Source organism: Gopherus evgoodei, chromosome 10 (genome assembly GCF_007399415.2).
Source record: "Gopherus evgoodei ecotype Sinaloan lineage chromosome 10, rGopEvg1_v1.p, whole genome shotgun sequence".
NCBI lineage: Eukaryota > Metazoa > Chordata > Testudines > Testudinidae > Gopherus > Gopherus evgoodei.
Window position 1 is genome coordinate 72,381,844 of NC_044331.1, and position 20,092 is coordinate 72,401,935.

Sequence of the window (20,092 nt, forward strand, 5' to 3'; positions counted from 1 at the left end):
GTGATCTTGAGTTGCATATGGAGAGGGTCTCATGGCATGGGTGATGCATGGCATTGGTATGACCGAACCTGTCCTACTTCGCTTAGTTCTATGCACATGAATATGAGATAGATATTGATAAACAGGAGAGCACTCAGAGAGGAGTAAAATAAATGATGAACAGAGAGGGGAGAAGAGATGGTGGTTTCATAGGGTTGGGATTGCGACCGGCTGCTGAAGGCCATTGTGCACAAAGTTTAGAGTTAGGGTCATAGCTAGGCACACAGTTACAATGAGGAATGGGGCCCATAGATTGGTCTAGGACAGGATTAGAGCTGGACCCTGATGGAGCCATCTATGTGTCTAGGATAGCCTTTGGAATGGAGCTCATTTAGCCTCCAGAGCAGAGATTATGGGTGGGTTTTACTGGTAATTTAGGATTACAGTTAGAGACCATGGCATTTTCTGGATTAGGATTAGGGTTGCAGTTTCTTGCACATCCTGGGTTAGGGCGAGAGTTGATTGTCATAAAATGTTCTTGCCTAGGAGTAGGGTGAAAGTCTCTTGAACAATGCATAAGAGAGTTAAGATAGCGACCTGTAGGGAATCCTGGGAAAGGGTTTCAGTTGGATCCCATGAGACACATCAGGCTAGAGTTAAAGTTCAGGTATAAGTGACAATCGGAGCTAGGATGATGGTTTGAGACCATTTGGATACCATAGTTTACACTAGGATTGAGACCGAGGGACTGTTCTGGTCTAGAGTTGGGGTTGGAGCCCATCGGACACTCAGATTAGGGTAATGATTGGAGCCAGTTGGGCTTCCAGATCAAGGTTTGGGGTTGGAACCTCTTGGACTTCCAGGCCTCAGATAAAGGTTGGGGCCCATAAAATTTCCACATACAGGGTTGGGTTTGTGCCAATACGGATTCTAGAGTTATGGCTAGGGTTAGGAGCCATAGGACTGTCCACTCTAGGATCAGGGGTCAGGGCCTGTAGGGCTTCCTGGCCTGGGGTTTGAGTCAGGGCTGGTAGAGCGTTGGGTTTGGGGCTGGTAGAGCTATCTATCCTAGGGTTAGGGTTGCAATATATAGGGCTTCCTGGGCTAAGATTATGGTAGTGGATGGTAGGGATTACGGACAGATTGAGGGCCATAAGGCTTCCAGGCATAATGTTAGGGTTGGGGGCAGAAACGCTTTTCCAACTAGATACAGGATTGGGACTCACAGGGCTCCCAGACCTTGGATCTGGTCGGCTACCCAGCCTAGGGTAGGATTGGGGCTGATACAGCTCCCTGACCTAGTGTAAGAGTTGAGTCTCATTTCACTTCTCGCCCTAGGGTTTGCATTGGGTCCCCAGGCCTTCCCAGTCTAGAATTATGGTTGGGGTCCCTAGAACTCCCTGCCCTAAGGATAGGGTTGAGATCCATAGGGCACCCTAGTCTAAGTTTAGGTTTGGGGCCCTGAGGCATATGTCTATACTGCACCTGGAAGCAAGCCTCCCAGCCCAGTAGACAAATTTGCATTAGTGGTGTTCACACTAACAAGCCAAACGTAGCAGTGGAGATGTTAAGTATCAGAGGCGTAGCCGTGTTAGTCTGGATCTGTAAAAGCAGCAAAGAATCCTGTGGCACCTTATAGACTAACAGACATTTTGGAGCATGAGCTTTCGTGGGGGAATACCCACTTCGTCGGATGCATGTAGTCAGTGGGGATGTTGCATCCCGGTGGAGGCTTGAGCTGGCCACCCAAGATCAAGCCCACCCTACACCCTGGAGCTGAGCTTGGATGGCTAGCCTGAGCCTCCACCAGTGTTGCGATGTGCATGTAACTATTTTTAATGCACTAGCGAGAGCCCTGCTAGCACAGATCTGTCTACCAGGTCAGGAAGCTTGCTCCAAGCTGCAGTGTAGACTTACCATAAGACTAGTTATCCTAGGGTTAGGATTGATGCCCCTAGGACTCTTTATTTAGGATTAGGTTTGGGGCCCTTAGGAATACCCAGCCTGATGTAAGAGTTGTAGCCTGCGTAGTATTAGGGCTGGGGCCTATAGGCCTCCTTGGCTTAGGGTTAGGTTTTGGGCCCTTAGGACTACCCAGACAAGGGTTAGGGTTGGGGCCTTTTGGGCCTCTCTGGATATCCTGGAATGAGGGTAATAGGTTACCAATGGAAGACATTGGAACCCCGTGTCTTGAGTCACTCAAAACAGGAGTGAGAAAACAATGGATAACAATCCTGCATTGGTGAGGAGCTGGACTGGACTAGCAAACCGGTTTCTTGTATCTTAGATTTCTAGGATTTTACATTGCTTAATTTTTTCATGAAACATTGCATGCCCATATTTTTAATCGTCTAGTGATTCTGCTTGGTTCACTTGATGATTACCAGTGCTGTTCATTCCCTCGGAAGCACTTGGCACTGGCCACTGATAGAAGACAGAATACTGGGCCAGATGGACCTTTGGTCTGACCCAGTATGACCATTCTTATGCTTTATACATTAAGGCTAAATTGAGACTCATAACAAAGTATGTTTAACGTTACATCTTGAGCATGTATACTATGCCCCATGGTGATCTGATTTAAACTTGATGAGGCTTTTTGAAATATGAAGGCCACAGAAAAATTTAGATGGTGCCTTCTGGGTATAATGTACCTCTTTAGTTTGCATCACAATTATGTTTTTAGAGGCAGGAATTATCAGAGGTGTTGTTGTTGTTGTTTAAAGAATCTTAAAAGTAAACTGCCCCTTTATTTCACTTCCAGGATCCTAGATTTTCGTCGTGTTCCACCTGTTGCAGGTAGATTGGTTAATATGACCAGAGAAATTAGGGATGTTACTCGTGACAAGAAACTGTGGAGGACATTTTTCATTTCACCAGGTAGTTTTATGCATTACATTGCCCTCTTCCTATGTCACAAGGGAGACACCTATTGTTTAATTGTAATATGAGGTCTCTTTTTATATACCTTTAAATCAACACAAATATGATTTGTCGGGGAGCTGTTGAAGCAGGTCAAGCTCTATTGACAGCAAACAATTTACTGTACTGAACTGAGTCCCTTTTTTCAGTGTTGTTGTCGCCGAGCTGATCCCAGGATATGAAAGGCACAAGGTGGGTGAGGTAATATCTGTTACAGGACCAACTTCTGTTGGCGGAAGGTACAACCTTGCAAGCTATACAGAGCTTTTCTTCAGGTCTCTGCTTCCTTCCCCAGAAAGTTTGTACCTTCTGCCAAGAGAAGATGGTCCAGTGAAGGACATGACCTCACCCACATTGTCCCTTTTGCCATTCACAAATAATCCAATGAGTTTGATTTGTGTGTATTTGTTTGTTAATGCAAATTATTCAACAAGTGTTTTATGTAAAGCATTTTCATCAGTCACTTGCAGATTGTTCAAAACAACTGTCACTTAGCACATTTATTATTTACGCTTGGCTATTGGTTGCTATGTGATTGATCACCACTATAGGTTACATGCTATTGTTCCTGCTCCCTGATTGGATGGCTGAAACTTTTATATATGGGAGGGAAACTGAATAAATCATCTCGGTCCCAAACATTCTCATGGACACATACTTACATTGGTATCAATAACAAGGCAGTGTGACACTTGACGAAATATGTATGAAGGACACTTCTTCCAGGTGAAATTTAGCTGTGTTCCAAAGGCTACCATAGGGCCTATGCAGAGTGTAAGTCCCATTTATATCCTCAGAACAGGGTTTAATTGTGACCTAACTGGTGCATAGCCCTTGTTCTGGCCCTCTGAACCAGGGAGAGTATTAACCTCCATAAACATTCTTGTAACTAATAAAATTGCACATTGAGGATAGCCAATAAAAGGAGTTGTGAATATCATTGTAGTGAACCTGTGGGTGTTATTCGCAGTGTGATCCTGAATGCTTTCTTCAGTATTTGCCAAGCTCTAGTAGCCTCATAAAATGCAACGTTTGAATTTTCAAAGGCTCATTCTTAAGAGTTTAATAATCCACACACCCCATAGGGCTCCTCTCTATGCAAATGCAGAGTTAAAAGCATGTGCTTAATTCCCATTGACTTTACTATTAAGTGATGTTGCATGATGTGCCTTGTGCTTAAGTGTTTTCCTGAATTGGGTCTACGTGACTTGCCTAAGGTCATTTAATCTCTGACAGAGCTGAGAATTGACCTAAGGTTTCTTGAGTCCCAGTCCCACGTCTTAATCACAAGAGAATCCTTCCTCTCAATTTCCATGCACATAATTCGTTACATGCCTGCATCACATGAAAACCATAACCCTCCATTTTGGGTTTTCATTACAAAAATAGCTATGTATTGTGTGTGTCACACTTCTGCACATAAAATCACATATAGAGTCATTTATGATGTTTACATGTTGAGATCATGATTTATTTTCAGCATTGTTGTATGCACACTTTTAACATGCTGTTATGTACAGCATGTACAACATGTACAGCATGTACAACTTCACTTGGCAAATAAATTGCATAACCGCAAAAAGTTAAATCTCCCCTCATATTTTGAGTGTCCATTTTTACATATACAACTAATTGACGGTGCTCACAAACCAAGGTATGCAGTCAATTTGTGTACATGCACAGGAATGTGGGTACTCCAGTCAAGCACTGAAGTGAGTAATGTGAATTTTCATGCACAAAATGTGTGCACAATCGCTGCAATCAATTATGGATGCAAATACTGTGGGCAAAATTTAGAGATAAGAATTAGGCTGAAAATCTGGTGGATAATGTTAAGTTAATGTAGTTTGTTTTGCTCACTGGAAATGTTAACCGCTGTATTCCCATGCTTGTCAGCAAGCTTTGAAAGTGTATGGTCCTTTGTTTTTTGGATTTTCCAATTTACATTTCAAGGTTTCAAGAGAAACCTTGTGTGATTTCCGAAAGTAGAATCATAAAACAATGCTAAAATATCTGAGCAGTTTAAAGCAACTGAAGCAACAAAATTCAGAGATAAAACTGCGAGTTAAGATAAAGTTCTTTATCTCATCATGATACAATTTTACACATTCAAAGGAAGGTCCAAGCATAATCCTTTATCCACCTCTATTTATGTGATTCAGATAAATCCAATTAAAATATTTGATTAACTGTGAATCAGGCTTTGCTGGAGAATAAAATGCTTAACCTGTGTGTTTTTGCATTATAGATTTTCTAAATCAATATACCTTTCTTATAGCATGTTAGTGAATTGCAGAGCCATTCTCTGCAAATCCTTAGTTTAATTGGCCAGACTCAAGTTACTGTAAGAACAGTCTGCCTCTTATATCTCATAGTGGTCCTTTAATGGCATTAATTAATTAATGTGGGGTCCAGAAATAATAAAGGTCCTACATTAAGCACTGTTGGACAAATCCAGGGACTTAACACCCAGCCCAAATAGCCCATTTGAAAGGCTCCCACTGATTTCAGTGCTAGCTTCACAAGTGGGAATCCTCAGATATCAACCGGAACTAGCTCAACCCAGTAGCTGAAGGAGTCTCTATAGCTCTGATAGACCCCTGCTGCAGGATTCATGATGTGGTGAAAGGTCTGACCAAAGCCAACCCTCAGCTTCCCCAGTTAGAAATTCCCCTATTCTCAGGGGGTACCTCTACAGAAGCGTACGTGGGGGCTTGATTTGCCTCTAGAAGTTTCTCCTCTGCCATATTTTGTGCTAAACTGGCTAGATTCAGTACATACAATATGAACATAATAAGAATCCACAGAATACTTCACATCTCTGTGTCACACTGAGCTCTCAAGATCTCCATGGGATTCCTCCCGAAGCTGAATGTTAGAGAGAGTATTTTGTCTCTGCAGCTCTGTCCCAGTGCATGGGGAAAGGTAAGGGCTGTGGAGACACATATTGTCTCCTCCATAGACATAACTTCCCACACACACCCCTGAAAGTCAATGCAGCAGTAAGTGGCATTAATTTTGCACAGAGCCCCCACGAGACTAGAAAATTACACCTTAATGGGGAATCTAGGGCGACCAGATAGCAAGTGTGAAATATCGGGACAGGGGGTGGGAGGTAATAAGTGCCTATATAAGAGAGAGCCCCCAAAACTGGGACTGTCCCTATAAAATCGGGACATCTGGTCACCTTAGGGGAATCCCTGGCTGCATGGATCTAATGGACCCACACTTCCAGCATGCTGTAGGGGTGTGGAGAGAACCACATAAAGAGGCACAGACCCTCAAATGGCCTTATGCAGCTAATGATCACTCCAAGAGATGTTAGGGCCAAATCCTCAGCTTGTTCTATGATGTATGGAGGGTGCAAACCTCATCCCAACAATGGAACAATTTGGGAAAGAACCTTACTGGGGTTCCATGCCCGAGGCCACCTCTTACTGTTGTCCCTTGGGACAGAGCTATCTGGCCCTCCTATGCCAATAACTGGCAGGCAGCTCTTGTTTGGAACTACACATCAGGGAAACATTCATTCTTACGCTGAGAAATGTAAACCCCTGAAATCAGACAGCAGTATAGTCAGTCAATACATTATACTGCTTTCCAAGAGAAAGCACACTGCAGAAAAAGTGCACTTGCAGGCAGTTTGGAGTAAACGTGAAACATGGAAATAGACGAGTAATCATTTAAATTAATTTTACATCCTTTGCAGCAGGGGAGCCTATGGAAACTCTAGTACTCTTACAAATGAATACTACTTACTAGCAAAAAGAAAGAAGGTGGGACCCACTTCTTGATTGGACCCACTTCTGTTGGTGAGAGAGATAAGGTTTCGCGCTTACGCACAGGTCTTCTTACAGTAACAAAAAGAGACTTATTAATGTCAGCTATAGTTTTAGGAATAATTGAGGCAGCAGTTTAGAGAAATCCATGTTACACAGCTGATGAGCACTAGCGCTTTCATTCAGAGTAACCAATTCCAGGGGATTGTGGATGGGTTTTTTTCTCCAGCAAACAATAGCAAATCTGGGTCTGTTATTATTCTGAGCAGGTAAATTAAAGATCTTTTCATGTGCTGCTGTAGTAAGCATATTCAGGATTATATCCTCTTTCTAGACTTGTGATTGCAAAGAGATTGCTAAATGCACAGTATTAAAAGTAACACTACTTTTAGTGAAATAAAGGTGCTGCCAAGTCATTTGATTGTAAAGCATCTTGAAATGTTTCTTTTCTACCTGAGCAGAATTATTGTTCCGGTACCTTATAGAAGCCACAAGATGAATGCATAGATGCACAGACACATTTTGAATTTTAATTGTAATAATCAGGCTGAGCCTTCATACTCCTATTTTTTGATCATTTGATTATGATTACAAGGCAGTTTGTCAAAACCCACAAATCTTGTCAATTCATATTCAAATGCCTAAGTACAGGACAAATGTACTGCAGTGTCGCTTTGGGCCCCTCAAAAAGTTGCTGCTCATGTTCTTTATTTATTGAAATGAAAGTTTACATATTGATGCATGTCACAACAGAAATGTTTCAGTGCATCTATCCATCTGAAACATCCCCTCCCTTTCCGGGATGCCAATGCTGATGCACCCCACCGTCCTTTGCATTAGGAGAGTGCAAGCAGCTTGCACCAGAGTTGCATCCTTTGCAGATGTATTGTGCTCCCCCTTTGGCTGCATCCCAACACACTATATTAAAAAACAAATACTGCCCTGGGTCCTCACAGGGGGCTGCTGTTAATGTTCTGTATAATCATAGGAAGGTGGGATTTGTCCATAAATGTGTCATGTTGGAATGCAGATGATCTACTTCAATCTAAAAAAACCTATTTGAATTTATCTTAACGGGGCTTGTGGATTATTACAAATATTCGGCATCTGTGTTTTTGAATTTTTTTTAAGAAATCCTTTTGAAGAATGCTATTCAGAGAGATATACCCCATATTAATACAACCCAACCTCACCTCAATCCCTGCATGCAGGAAGTGGTAGAAATATTTGTAATGGCAAAATGCCCATTCAGAAGAGATTTGCGCAACACATTTATCTCATTTCAATGATGCCAAGATGTGAGCTACAGTGCCAGAATCCTGCAGTCGCCTGCACAAGCCTTTAGAAGCCAGTGGGACTATGGGCCACAAGTCTGGGCCAACAGAGCATGCAATTGGTGGCAGTAAAGACAATGTTATTGACTGTAACTTATCACTAAGAAATACTCTTGTGGGTTTGCTTCAGATTTGTTGTCCTAACAATAGGACATATCCTGCCATTCTTCAATGCATGGGACGACTATTGAAGTCAATGGGAGTTCTGTGTAAAAATCAATAGCTGGATATGCCCCAATAAGAACAATGATTGATTGGAAAGCACAGTGCAGCCAGCTTGTCTCATGTTAGCTCTGTCATCCCATGCAGCAGTTGATGTGATTGTGGTGATATGCCAGAAACTTTGCTGTGGATTTATTTAGATACTACTACATGATGAATGCCAAATTATTATTCCTGGTTGCTTGCACTAACAATATGGAAAGCTGCTGACTGCATTCAAGTCATACTCTCATTCATCCTGCAGTACAAAGTGCGGTATTTGATGTGATTCCCTTCTGAAAAAGGCAAATATGACAGCAGACGAGTGTCATTGTTGTGTCTTCTGCTTTTTACAAAACAGTTATGGTTCAGGATAGTGGATGATAAGTTTCCTCCCTCCAGGTGTAAGCAGATTCATGTAGTCTTGAAAGAGAAAGTATCTCAAACTACCGAGACAAATATCAGTGGATTATCCACATCAGCAAATGAACAGGCAACGCTGGCATTCGACTAAGTGAAAACATGGGGACTAGATGGCACTCTTACAATCTGACCCAAGTGTGGGGCAACACACAGTTGTGCTGACCCAGGAGCAGACACAGAAGCGGTGCTAGGCCACTGGGGTCCCTAAGCAGGAATCTTTCTGGGAGGCCCTTGCCCCTCCCCCTAAAATACTAATTGTGTTATTTCCTCAAACCAATAAATAGACCAACACAACACAATACTTGTTAAAAAGTCCACATTAAATAAGATGAAAGGTATTTGGGGGGTAACACTACAGCAGGGCCCACTTAATCTGCTTCGGGTCCTAACAGTTGCATAGTCTACTTATGCCTAGCACCACCTCTGAGAGCGCAGACCCAATTCTGACTTCCCATGGAGGAAGTAAGCTGTGCCAAGGGTCTGCCCATTCCCTGCTCCTGCCCTCCGCACTCTATGCCCACCAGTACAGGATGGGGAGTAGTAGCTAGAGGGTGGCTGTTCTTCCCACTGCACTGCCCCCTTCAATATGGGTAGGAAGCATGGGGGAAGGCAGGGAGGGGTCTCTTTATGTCCCCTCATTCCCCTCTTTTATCCTGTAGCAAGGATCACAATCTGATCCTGTGTGTGATTTTGTGCAAATCTTCTTTTGTGTTTAGCCTGGTGTCTATTGCAATAGTTTGTCTAGATTAATTTCTTTCAAAGGCATAATCTCAAATGTTTTTTCTCAGGAGTTAATAGCTAATAGTACCACTGCCGAGTACAATGTGATAATCCAGTTTCCTAGTAAACTGCAGTTTACTATAGCATTCAGCCAATGTTCAGACCACATCCCTCTTTCATTACGGATTATGAAAAAATTCAGATGGAGGCATGGAACCCTCCTGATTTAACAGTCGTGATCAAAGGCAAAGCTAAAAAGCTTCAGTGCATGTGTAGCCTTGTGGAAAACTGCAGCCAGACTAGCACTGCAGTGGCAGTTTGGAGGAGAGCCTTAAGAGGGGAAATAAACCCCCCTACACAATTTAGACTGTGGATCCTGATGTTGTGGCCTATAGTAGTTTATTTTTAAGCTAAATTTTAGGATAGATAGATAGATAGATAGATAGATAGATAGATAGATAGATAGATAGATAGATAGATAGATAGATAGATAGATAGATAGATAGATAGATAGATAGAGCTGTATTCCTATGAAATGTGAAAGATATTTTCCAAAGGTACCAGTCTATAGATATGCATTACAGGACTGTTTCAAGTTATTTAAAGGCTAAATTGAGTGTTATTCCTGTTTGAAACCTATTAATCATATCCTTTGTTGAACACGCAGCAAGACTGAAGGCTGAGGTGCTTATGGGAAATAATCAACCCAAAGGGTTTATCAGTCAAGGATGTGGTTATTTCTGAGTTACGGGAAATCTCCTGAAGTTATTATTTTTATCCTGAAATTGTTAAGGCAATGCTCACATTTTAAATGAAAGGAAAAACTATTTTGTTTAAAAGGGAGGGTGCTCAAATTGCCATAAGATTTTTATTATTATTATTTCAAGTTCAAAAATATCATTTTGGCTCTTCTTTCCCCCATTATCATTTCTCCTTTTCAATTTTTTCACTTTTACTGTTTTTTGTCTCTCTCCCTCTCTTTCTACTGGTCAAAAATGCTTTGCCCCCCAGGATAAACATAATATATATTTGTTTACATTGTGTTTCGGAACCAAATTAGAAGGGACTTAGCCAATGTACGTAAACATTGAGGACACGATATATGACAATTAGGGAATTGTTCTTGTGCCCTCATTGACTAATAATGGCTGCCAGCCTATCAGAGTACAGGGATTTGCATGATATGTGGCTGCTGAGTAATAACCATAGGGATAATGCACAAATCAGATGCCCACAACCAACATGCATGGAAACTAGGAAAAACTGTTAAGTAATAATCCATCAACCCTGCACTCTGATTGTTTGAGACAATTTCATGGTAATCAGTCTGTTCTCTAAATAATAGACCTGAGCAATTCCAATCAGTAAAGGAATCATCAGAAGCTTACTGCACTTTCATAGTCTTCTGAATTTAAAAGTATGTTCAGCCTTACTTTACAAAAGGACACATCAGCATTATTGTAGCGTCTTCATCTGTTTGAGGGAGTGTCCTCTTTACCATGCAATGTGGTCCTTGACAGTAGAGTGCTAGCATTCTTCCTCTCTACCTTTTCTCCTCATTGCATCACCTACCTTATGTCCGCACACTATTCTATTTCCACTTTGGATGCTTTCTTTTGCTATGGGGTTAGATCATGCCATTGGCACAGAGCTCCAATGAAATGATTATTCAGAGCTGCACCACCGCAGAGCAAGCTCCAGGAGGCATTTGGCCTCGGAGACCTTGAACTGTCCTATTGCATTAGGGGGAAAGTAACTAACCACACTCCTTTACAGTCTGGCACGGAGCTGCCTGTGCAGACAGCAGGTTCTGAAGGCCAGCCTGTGAAGCCATGGCATCACCCATCCCTGCCCCATTTTCAGTGAGTTGCTCCCTAGGAAGAGCAACTCTGCCACCAGCACTCAAGCCCAGAGGTGCTACGCTGGCCTTGCGGTGAGCTGTACTAAGAGTGGAGCTTCTTACTCCTTATCCCTGTGGCACACTAGCCTAAGGAAAGGACACGATCTTGCACAACTTATATTTTACACATTTGTGCAAAGCAAATGTTTAAAGCCTTGTAGTAAAAAACAGCAATAATAGGAACATCACTCTGCTTTTCTTGCTGGGTTTCTTTCGTGGGGTAAAGTACTCATCCTTCAGCCTTCTAGCGTATTCACTTGGGAAGTGGATTACGGCACTCCTAGTACAACTCAAATCTATGATGGTAGTTGTGAGATTTTAAAGTACTAGACCCTGTAAAATTTGATAAGTTGCTGTTGAGGCATTCTGTTTGTTGGCTAATGGAATAATGCAGCATGAAGAGAGGAAATTTAAGGTATCTATTGCCAAAGCTAGCTCTGTGATTCCCTGGAAAATTGGGTATGTATCACAAACAATTCTCCCTTGTAAAAATGAAAACATCTTATACCGAAAAATGCTGTCAGTGTTGAAAGAAATGAGACAGAATTTTAAAAAGTGACTATTGATTTTGAATACCTTAATTTCTAGATTCCCAACTTGAGATATATCAAAGGGACCTGATTTCCAGAAAGTGCTGAGCAAACTCTTAGCAATATTGATTATTATCTAAAGTTCAGGTACTGTATTTGGGGGAACTATGTTAAATCTAGAGCTTACCGTCAGTGTCCATAGGGACTAATATTTCTCAAAAGGCATATTGAAGTTGGAAAAGTGTAGCGGAAACTATTTTTTATTTTACATAGATTGGAAATTTTCACAGAGGGCCTGATCCAGACACCCCTCCAAACCACTGAAACCAATAGCAACCTTTCCATTGACTTCAGTGGACATTGGATTAGCTCATTGAAGGCAATGGAAAGACTACCACAGCCATCAGTGGGCTTTGAGTCAAGATCGTATAATTGTTCATGGTTGTTTGTGTATTTCTGTGTGTTTTACCTACTCTAAAACACTAATAAAAGAGAAAGTTTTCAGCTGTTTCCCTTCCTTTGTCAGCAAACAACATCTGTTTCTATGGCGAATGCTCATACTACTGCTCAACCGAGCATGCTCTTTGTGGAAAACCAGATCAGATCGAAGGTTCTCTCGCTGCTTTCCTACCTGACCTGTCTTTAGCTAAAAGGAAAACCTGGAGAAATCCATGGCGGCGCTCCTACCATAAACGCAAGAAAGCAGAGTGAGTAGTGGAGAAGAAAAAGGATTTCCAGGAGCAGAGCTAATATATTGCTGGGTAGAATATAAGCAGTGATTAATTAAAAAATAAACACAAATTCTGCAGACGTCTAATCCAAAACCCATCGAAGTCAGTGGGAGCCTTTTCATTGCCTTCAGTGGGCATTAAATCAGGCCCCTAGACAATGATGTACTTGGAAAAAAATAAATATTTAGAATCTGGAAGAAACACCTGATCCTTGAATGGGTACTATGCCCATGTCTAAAGACAAGCACTTGCATAAGTCTTTTCTGGATCAAGGCCTGTATCTGTGTCCTGTAGTGAACCAGTCAGTCCTAAACAAATTTTGAGTAGTTCAGATATCTGACTTTATAATTACTTAGAAGGCACACCTGATCTCCTTAAACTCATGATTCTTCTAGAAATTCTAGAAAATTTACCTTAATTCATCAGGCACAATCTTTATCAGAATTTGTATTGCTTAAAACAGCCTGTAGAGTTGGTTGTACATGTGCTAATCCTAACCCACTGCAGTACAGCTAAATCCTTGAAAGGTTTTGTTATACTGAGTAACTTTTAGATCGGATATAAACAGTCAACAATATCTCTTTTCCAGATGGGAAGTTGATCCGGATTATTGTGAAGAAGTTAAACAAACACCACCGTATGACAGTGGGACCAGAATTTTGGATATAATGGATATGACGATTTTTGATTTTCTAATGGGTATGTTTCAGATCTTTTAAAATTAAATGCAGTGTTTAATTATAGTAAGAGCCAGTTCTCCATACAGTGTTTTGTATAGTTCAACAATTTTCTGATGCACACCTAGAATTGCAAATACTTGTATGTGCAGTTTGGGTAATTGTGAAATATTGCACATTTATTTGGACATATTTGCATCAGTGCGGATTAAAAGAACAAAGATTTATAGAACCGTATTGACAGTCAAATGAAATGTTTTTGATAGTCAAATGAAATTTTCTTCATGGAAATTCAGAGCCTCTACAACACAGTTTACAGTGAATGTCATTCTGTTGTAATGGATGCTTTCTATATGTACATGTCCAGGCTGTATATTATTGGTAGATCTCTGAACACCTGTGTGCTAGTGTGTAAGGTGTGGTAGATAAACAGAAGACTGTTGATTCTGAATCAGGAAAGATGGAGAATACACCACAAACAGTATTTTTTCTATGTGCAACCCATTCAGAAATAAAATACTTACAAATACTGAACAAGAGTAACATATCCTAGGCCTGCTGTAATATACTGAACATGGGGCTACAGCTTGAAACCATTTGGAAACTGAATCCAGTACAGACTGTAGCTGCTCACTGAGAGCAAAATGTTAGAAAACATGCTAAGTAACATGTTTAACTAAGAACATAAGAATGGCCATGCTGGGTCAGACCAAAGGTCCATCTAGCCCAGTATCTTGTCTTCAGACAGTGACCAATGCCAGGTGTCCCAGACAGGGCTGCCCAGAGGATTCAGGGGGCCTGGGGCAAAGTGGGGGAGCTGCAGCACTTGTACTCACTTGGCATCAGTCCTGGTCTTCGGCGGCATTTTGGTGTGTGGGGGGGGAGACGTTCAGTTGCTCTGCGTCTTCAGCAGCCCTGACCCCCCTCCTCCACTGAAATGCCGGCTGAAGACTCGGACCACCACTGGTCCAGGGCCTGGGTCAAATTGCCCCACTTGCCTCCCCCCTCTGAGCAGCCCTGGTCCCAGATGAAATGAACAAAACAGTAATCAGCAAGTGATCCATTCCCTGTTGTCCATTCCCAGCTTCTGGCAAACAGAGGCTAGGGACACCATCTCTGCCCATCCTGGCTAATAGCCATTGATGGACCTATCTTCCATGAACTCACCTAGTTCTTTTTTGAACCCTATTGTAGTCTTGGCCTTCACAACATCCTCCGGTTGTACGTTGTTTAAAAAAAAAACTTCTTTTTGTGTGTTTTAACCTGCTGCCTATTTAATTTCAACCCTAGTTCTTGTGTTATGAGGAGTAAATAACACTTCCTTATTTACTATGTCCACACCAGTCATGATTTTACAGACTTCTATCACATCCTCCCTTAATCAACTCTTTTCCAAGCTGAAAAGTCCCAAACTTATTATTTGCTCTTCATATGGCAGCTGTTCCATACCCTTAATTATTTTGTTGCTCTTTTCTGAACCTTTTCCAATTTCAATATATCTTTTTTCAGATGGAGCGTCCATATCTGCACACAGTATTCAAGCTATGGGCATACCACTGAATGCTCCTTTAGCATCTCGATGGTCCAGTGTTTCCACTGGTTATTTAGAAGGCTTCCTACTTCTGATGTACATTAAAAACAATTTTGCTACTACTTTTTGAGTCTTTGGCTAACTGTTCTTCAAATTCTTTTTAGGCCTTCCTAATTATATTTTTACACATCATTTGCCAGAGTTTATGCTCCTTTCTATTTTTCTCATTGGGATTTAACTTCCACTTTTTAAAGGATGGCCTTTTTGTCTCTCACTGCTTCTTTTACTTTGTTGTTTAGCAACGGTGGCCCTTTTTTGGTTCTCTTACTGTTTTTTAATTTGGGATGTACATTTAAGTTGAGCCTCTGTTATGGTGTCTTTCAAAAGTTTTTGCAGGGATTTCACTTTTAGTGCTGTACCTTTTAATTTCTATTTAATTAACCTCCTCATTTTTGTGTAATTCCCCTTTCTGAAATTAAATGTGGAAAAAAAAAAAGCCGAGTGCTGAGAAAAAAAAAAGAAAAACCAGTGCTGCCGGCAAAGTGAAATAACGGGACAAATTGCATCCTGACCAATCGGGACAGTCCCCATTTTATCAGAACATCTGGTCATCCTAACAGGCTCCTAGAGTAGAGCTTCACACTAAGACAATACAATATTGGTGCTTTGTGAGCTCACTGGCTGCCTGGGAGTTGGAGCATCAGTGTTGATTTTAACTGTAAAAGGTCTTACTGGTTTAGGACTTGGGTACTTCAGAGATTGTCTCTCTGTGAAGTTGAGGTCAGCTGAGGTGCTTGAGCAGAACCCCTCATTATAACAGAGACTGGATAGCTGGTAGGGCATTCTCAGTGAGGGAACTCACTTCCTCTCGCTTGGTCCTCTAGAGTTTAGATATGTTAATCACAAACGGGTTGAAACACTCATCTTTTCTCCAAGCCTTTTGAAGATAAGGAATTCCGAGGGGGATGCTGGGGATTTCACAGGGTTTGCTGGGAGGCTAATTATTTAGGGAAAGATGGTAGCTTACCCTATACACCTGCACATGGGAATAAGAGAGCACAAAAATCTCTTATCCCCTTGGGCCGCATGTGTGGTGGGTCTGAGCATATGGGGGAGAGTGGGCTCTGTAGAGCTGCTACTTCCCATGCCCACATATATGGGTGGTGAATGGGCAGTCAAAGGTGGCAGTGGCTGGAGACAAGCCTTGTTCTGATAAATGTGCCAGCCAGCCAAAATGCTAGAAGTAGCCTGCACTAGAGATAGGGGTGTCAGGGGAGAGGGACCTAGAAACCAGATCATGATTTGTAGAGCAACTATGCGCTGTGGCTTACACAGGGCAAATTGTAATTTAGCCCTCAAAAATGGTACGAGAAATTTATCATCTGTTATTATATGAGAATGTATATTGTAAATTATTTAAAAGCTTCCAAGTGAAAGGTTAGTGATATTTTTAATAAATCAAAAGAAATAAATATTTAAGAGTTCCCAACTGATGTGCAGAGACCTCAGTTAGAAGATAATATAGAATCAAGCTACAAAGCATTGAACAAAAATATCTTCTTCTGTAATTTGCCACATCTTTTAGCATTTTTCATAGCTAATAATGACTAACTACAATAATTTTTCATAGATAACTAAGAAAGTCAGAAATATTCTGATCATGGCTGAAATAAGTGGCTTCTGGACTATCTGCAGATTTGCATTCTCAGCAACAAAACTTTAGGAATAACAGGGTAGAGTGGTGTTGTTTTGTTTTATCATTATTATCACTATTATTATCAATATTATTATTATTACTATTATTATTCTCTAGGAAACATGGATCGACATCACTATGAAACCTTTGAAAAGTTTGGAAATGAAACATTTATTATCCACTTAGATAATGGAAGAGGGTAAATATGTTAATAATTTTATTGATCAATGGAATAATTTTGGCCAGACTAACTTCATGACAACACAGCTATGGAGATACTTTATACATTTCAGTACAGACATGATTAATTATTAGTATTACAGCAATGTCTAGAGGCCCTACCGAAATCAGGAATCCATAGAACTAGATGTTGTACAAACATAGATATGAGACAGCCCTATCTTGAAGAGCTTCTGATATAAATAGGTAAGACAAAGAGTGTGAGAAAGGAAGTATTATTATCCCCATTTCACAGATGGGGAACTGAGCCCAAGAGAATTATATCAATTCTATTAATTACCTGAGCTGATAGGAGAAGGCTGTGGTACAGGTGGGACTGAATCCAGATGTCCTGAGCTTCAGTCCTGTTCATTAATCATAAAACTATTCTTCTGCTCTGGTCATGTAATTTACCTACATTCAATTTTCCCCAGAATAGTAAATCTCCATCAATTTAAGACACAAACTTTGTTTTGTTTTTTGGCTTGAAAAGGCCTGTTGAGAAAAATGTGAGGCCCTGGTACATCATTTTTGCTGGGGCCCCACCCGCTCCCATTTCACCCACATTTCACCCCAATGACAGATGTTTACGGGGGAAGGGAGCTAAGCTCAGGGACTTGATACAATTGTCTCCCTTTTCCCCCATCTTGTCAGTCCTTGATCATGCGCCCAGTGGCAAAGCTCCCATTGCCTTCACTCATCAGGCCCTATATTCCTAAAGATCTTTTTGCAAATTTTCTGGAATGAAAAGATACAGATGTGGATTAGACATTGAGATACCCTTTGTCATTTCATCCTTTATTTTTCAATAGGTTTGGAAAATATTCCCATGATGAGCTCTCCATATTGGTGCCTTTAAACCAGTGCTGCAGGTATGTTTTATTTTGGTATTTATTCCTAATCTGTAATGAGCCCTGTTTTTTTTCAGCTGGCAAGACTGAAATGCTCAGGAGTGAGCCATGTGCTGAATAAACCATTCATTTAAGGCACTCTGGGTATTGATGGTTATCTATTGTTGACCAACACAATCTGTTTGTTTCATTGGTGCTTACAAAGCTGAGGCAGTGACAACAGTCAAATGTGGTGAAAACAGATGCAAAAGAGGTTTTCTGTCTATGGATTTCCCAACTAGATGTGCACCATGCTGAGCTTGATCTAGAAGAGGAGATTTCAGATACAGATTGTACACCACTGTCCATGTACTGTATTTGCCTGAGAGTTCATATGCATGTCTTTCCAGCTTAATTGTTTTGTGGGTTTTTTTAAATGCTTGCTTATTGGGCACAGAAATCGTCTCTAAATGTTGGTTTTAGTCTTCCATGAAATTTCATTTGAAAGCTATGGGCAGTATGTTCTTGTTAAAAAGTTCTGCACTGATGCTTTTTGGGCACTTAGGAGCCTAAATCCCACTGATTTCAGAGAGAGTTAGGCACCTAAGTCCCTTTTGAAAATGAGACTTGGGCTTTTAAGTCATTTTAGCACTTTGAAATGTTACTCAAAGTCTTTTTTTCATGTATATACCTCATTTGCATCAGTAGAAAGAGATTTTCAGCAAAACTATTTCAGTTACTACCAGAGCAAACTTCCGATTTCTTCAACTTTTTGCGATTGTCAAGTCTCTTTGACCTAAGTAAATTTTGAAAAATGGGTCTTAGGTTCCTAACTCACTTAGAGAGTTTTGAAAATTTTACCCTTAATGCCACTGGCCAAGAATTTTAGATGTGACTAGTGATACTGGGTGCCTTAATTTTTGGGTCCCCAACCTGAGAAACTTTAAAGGGGATCAATTTTCAGATGGTGAGTGCTCAGCACTTTCTGAAAATCAGGCCTCTTTAATACATCTCAAGAGAGCATTTAAAAATTGAGCCACCCAAAACCACTAAAGACTTTTGAAAATGTTGGCCATTCGTTAAGAATATGTGCCCGATATATTACTTCTGTACCATGTTTTCTTATGTCAGTGTCTTCCACGTTATCATGAAAAGGATTATTTCAATTCTGTCTTTTATGCCACATGTAATAAAGTGTAACTCAAATACTATTTACTCTTTTTCCTTTATTCCTAGAATAAGGAAGTCTACCTATCTGCGATTACAGTTATTAGCCAAGGAGGAATACAAACTCAGTCACTTGATGGAGGAATCATTACTAAAAGATAAAGTTGCACCCATCCTTTACCAGCTACACCTAGAGGCAATGGACAGGAGGCTACGAATTGTTCTCAATGCTATTAGCGACTGTATAGAAAAAGATGGTTATGTTAATGTGGTTGAAAATGACTTTGACACTGATGTTAACACTGTTACAACCAAGAGGTAGTGAAATCACACGACTGCATTTTTACTAGCTGAGTAAAGAAGATAAAAAAGTCTTGCAAAAGACTGTGTATGCAACTTTGTGAATTCAATGAATTCAAAAATGAGATTTAATTGTTCCCAAAGTAGGTAAAGTGTAGACTCTGTGAAGGATTAGTTAATTAAGAAAAATAAGTCTAATGTGATGCTTTTAAATAGTTCCTAAATCAGAATATGAAAAGGTTTGGAAAATATTGAGGTCACTGACAGGTGACGCTAGTCTGGTGGCAAAATACCTCCTACTCTTTCTGTATAGAAAGGAGGCCTTTATTTAATATTTTGTATTTATATATGGTATATCTATGAAAAACCACAGGCACCTACCTACCAAATTTAACAAAAGAGGGACAGCATAGTTTTGTGACTCACAATTTATTCTTGGTGACAGTCCACTCAGTATTTTGTGTTAACCCTTTAAGTGCTCTCATTCACTGTACCTACTTTAAATTGAATGCTTTGTTTTTCAACTACTCAGCATTTAAAGGGTTAAGACACGTGAACTTTTTAAAAGCAAAAATAACAGCCGCAACAATAACAAGTACCGTGATTAGCTGGAAGGGGATTTCGATAACTGTGCATTGACAAGAATACTTGAATGTTGGTTTTACAGAGTGATGTAAAATGACAAGTTGTACTATTTATCCATAAGAAAGTAGCAGCTCTGATCTTTCTAGACTATCGTAGTAGGGCTGTTACTTTTCCAACTTTGCTTTTGATAGCTTTGTGTAAATATATACATACATGGGTAAAAGCTGCTTTCGGCAGCTTCTAGGCTTACTTTTGCAGCATTTTTGTGAAATTGTTTGCAACGTGGTAAAAGTGCAATAAAGATATGGCAAATGTGTAGCCGGAGTGTCTAAATGGATTCATTTAAATTGCAAATATATTTCAAAGGAAAAATATACCCTAACTACATATTTGGGAAGTAGATATTTAATTTGTGATCACATTTTGCAGTTCTAGGTAGAGATGGTTGTGCCAGAGCAGACAACTGATGTGTAATATGCATTGAAATTCTGCTGCAGCTTTGCTACTGTGTAGGGCGGGCAATTATGGTATTTAGCTATAGCCCTGAGTAGAGGGACATGCAGCTGGT

The 20,092-nt window shown here is 40.5% G+C and overlaps 1 protein-coding gene across 1 annotated transcript in view; it reads left to right on the forward strand.

Annotated features, from left to right (window-relative positions):
* FAM20C (FAM20C golgi associated secretory pathway kinase) overlaps positions 1-19,842 on the forward strand; it is an 84,447-nt gene extending 64,605 nt beyond the window's left edge. The window contains exons 5-10 of the mRNA XM_030578845.1: positions 2,744-2,859; positions 12,315-12,495; positions 13,109-13,218; positions 16,541-16,622; positions 17,455-17,514; positions 18,709-19,842. Coding sequence (XP_030434705.1) covers positions 2,744-2,859; positions 12,315-12,495; positions 13,109-13,218; positions 16,541-16,622; positions 17,455-17,514; positions 18,709-18,961 — 802 coding nt within the window. The 3' untranslated portion in view covers positions 18,962-19,842. The remainder of the gene's footprint in view (positions 1-2,743; positions 2,860-12,314; positions 12,496-13,108; positions 13,219-16,540; positions 16,623-17,454; positions 17,515-18,708) is intronic.
* Positions 19,843-20,092: the final 250 nt, after the last annotated feature.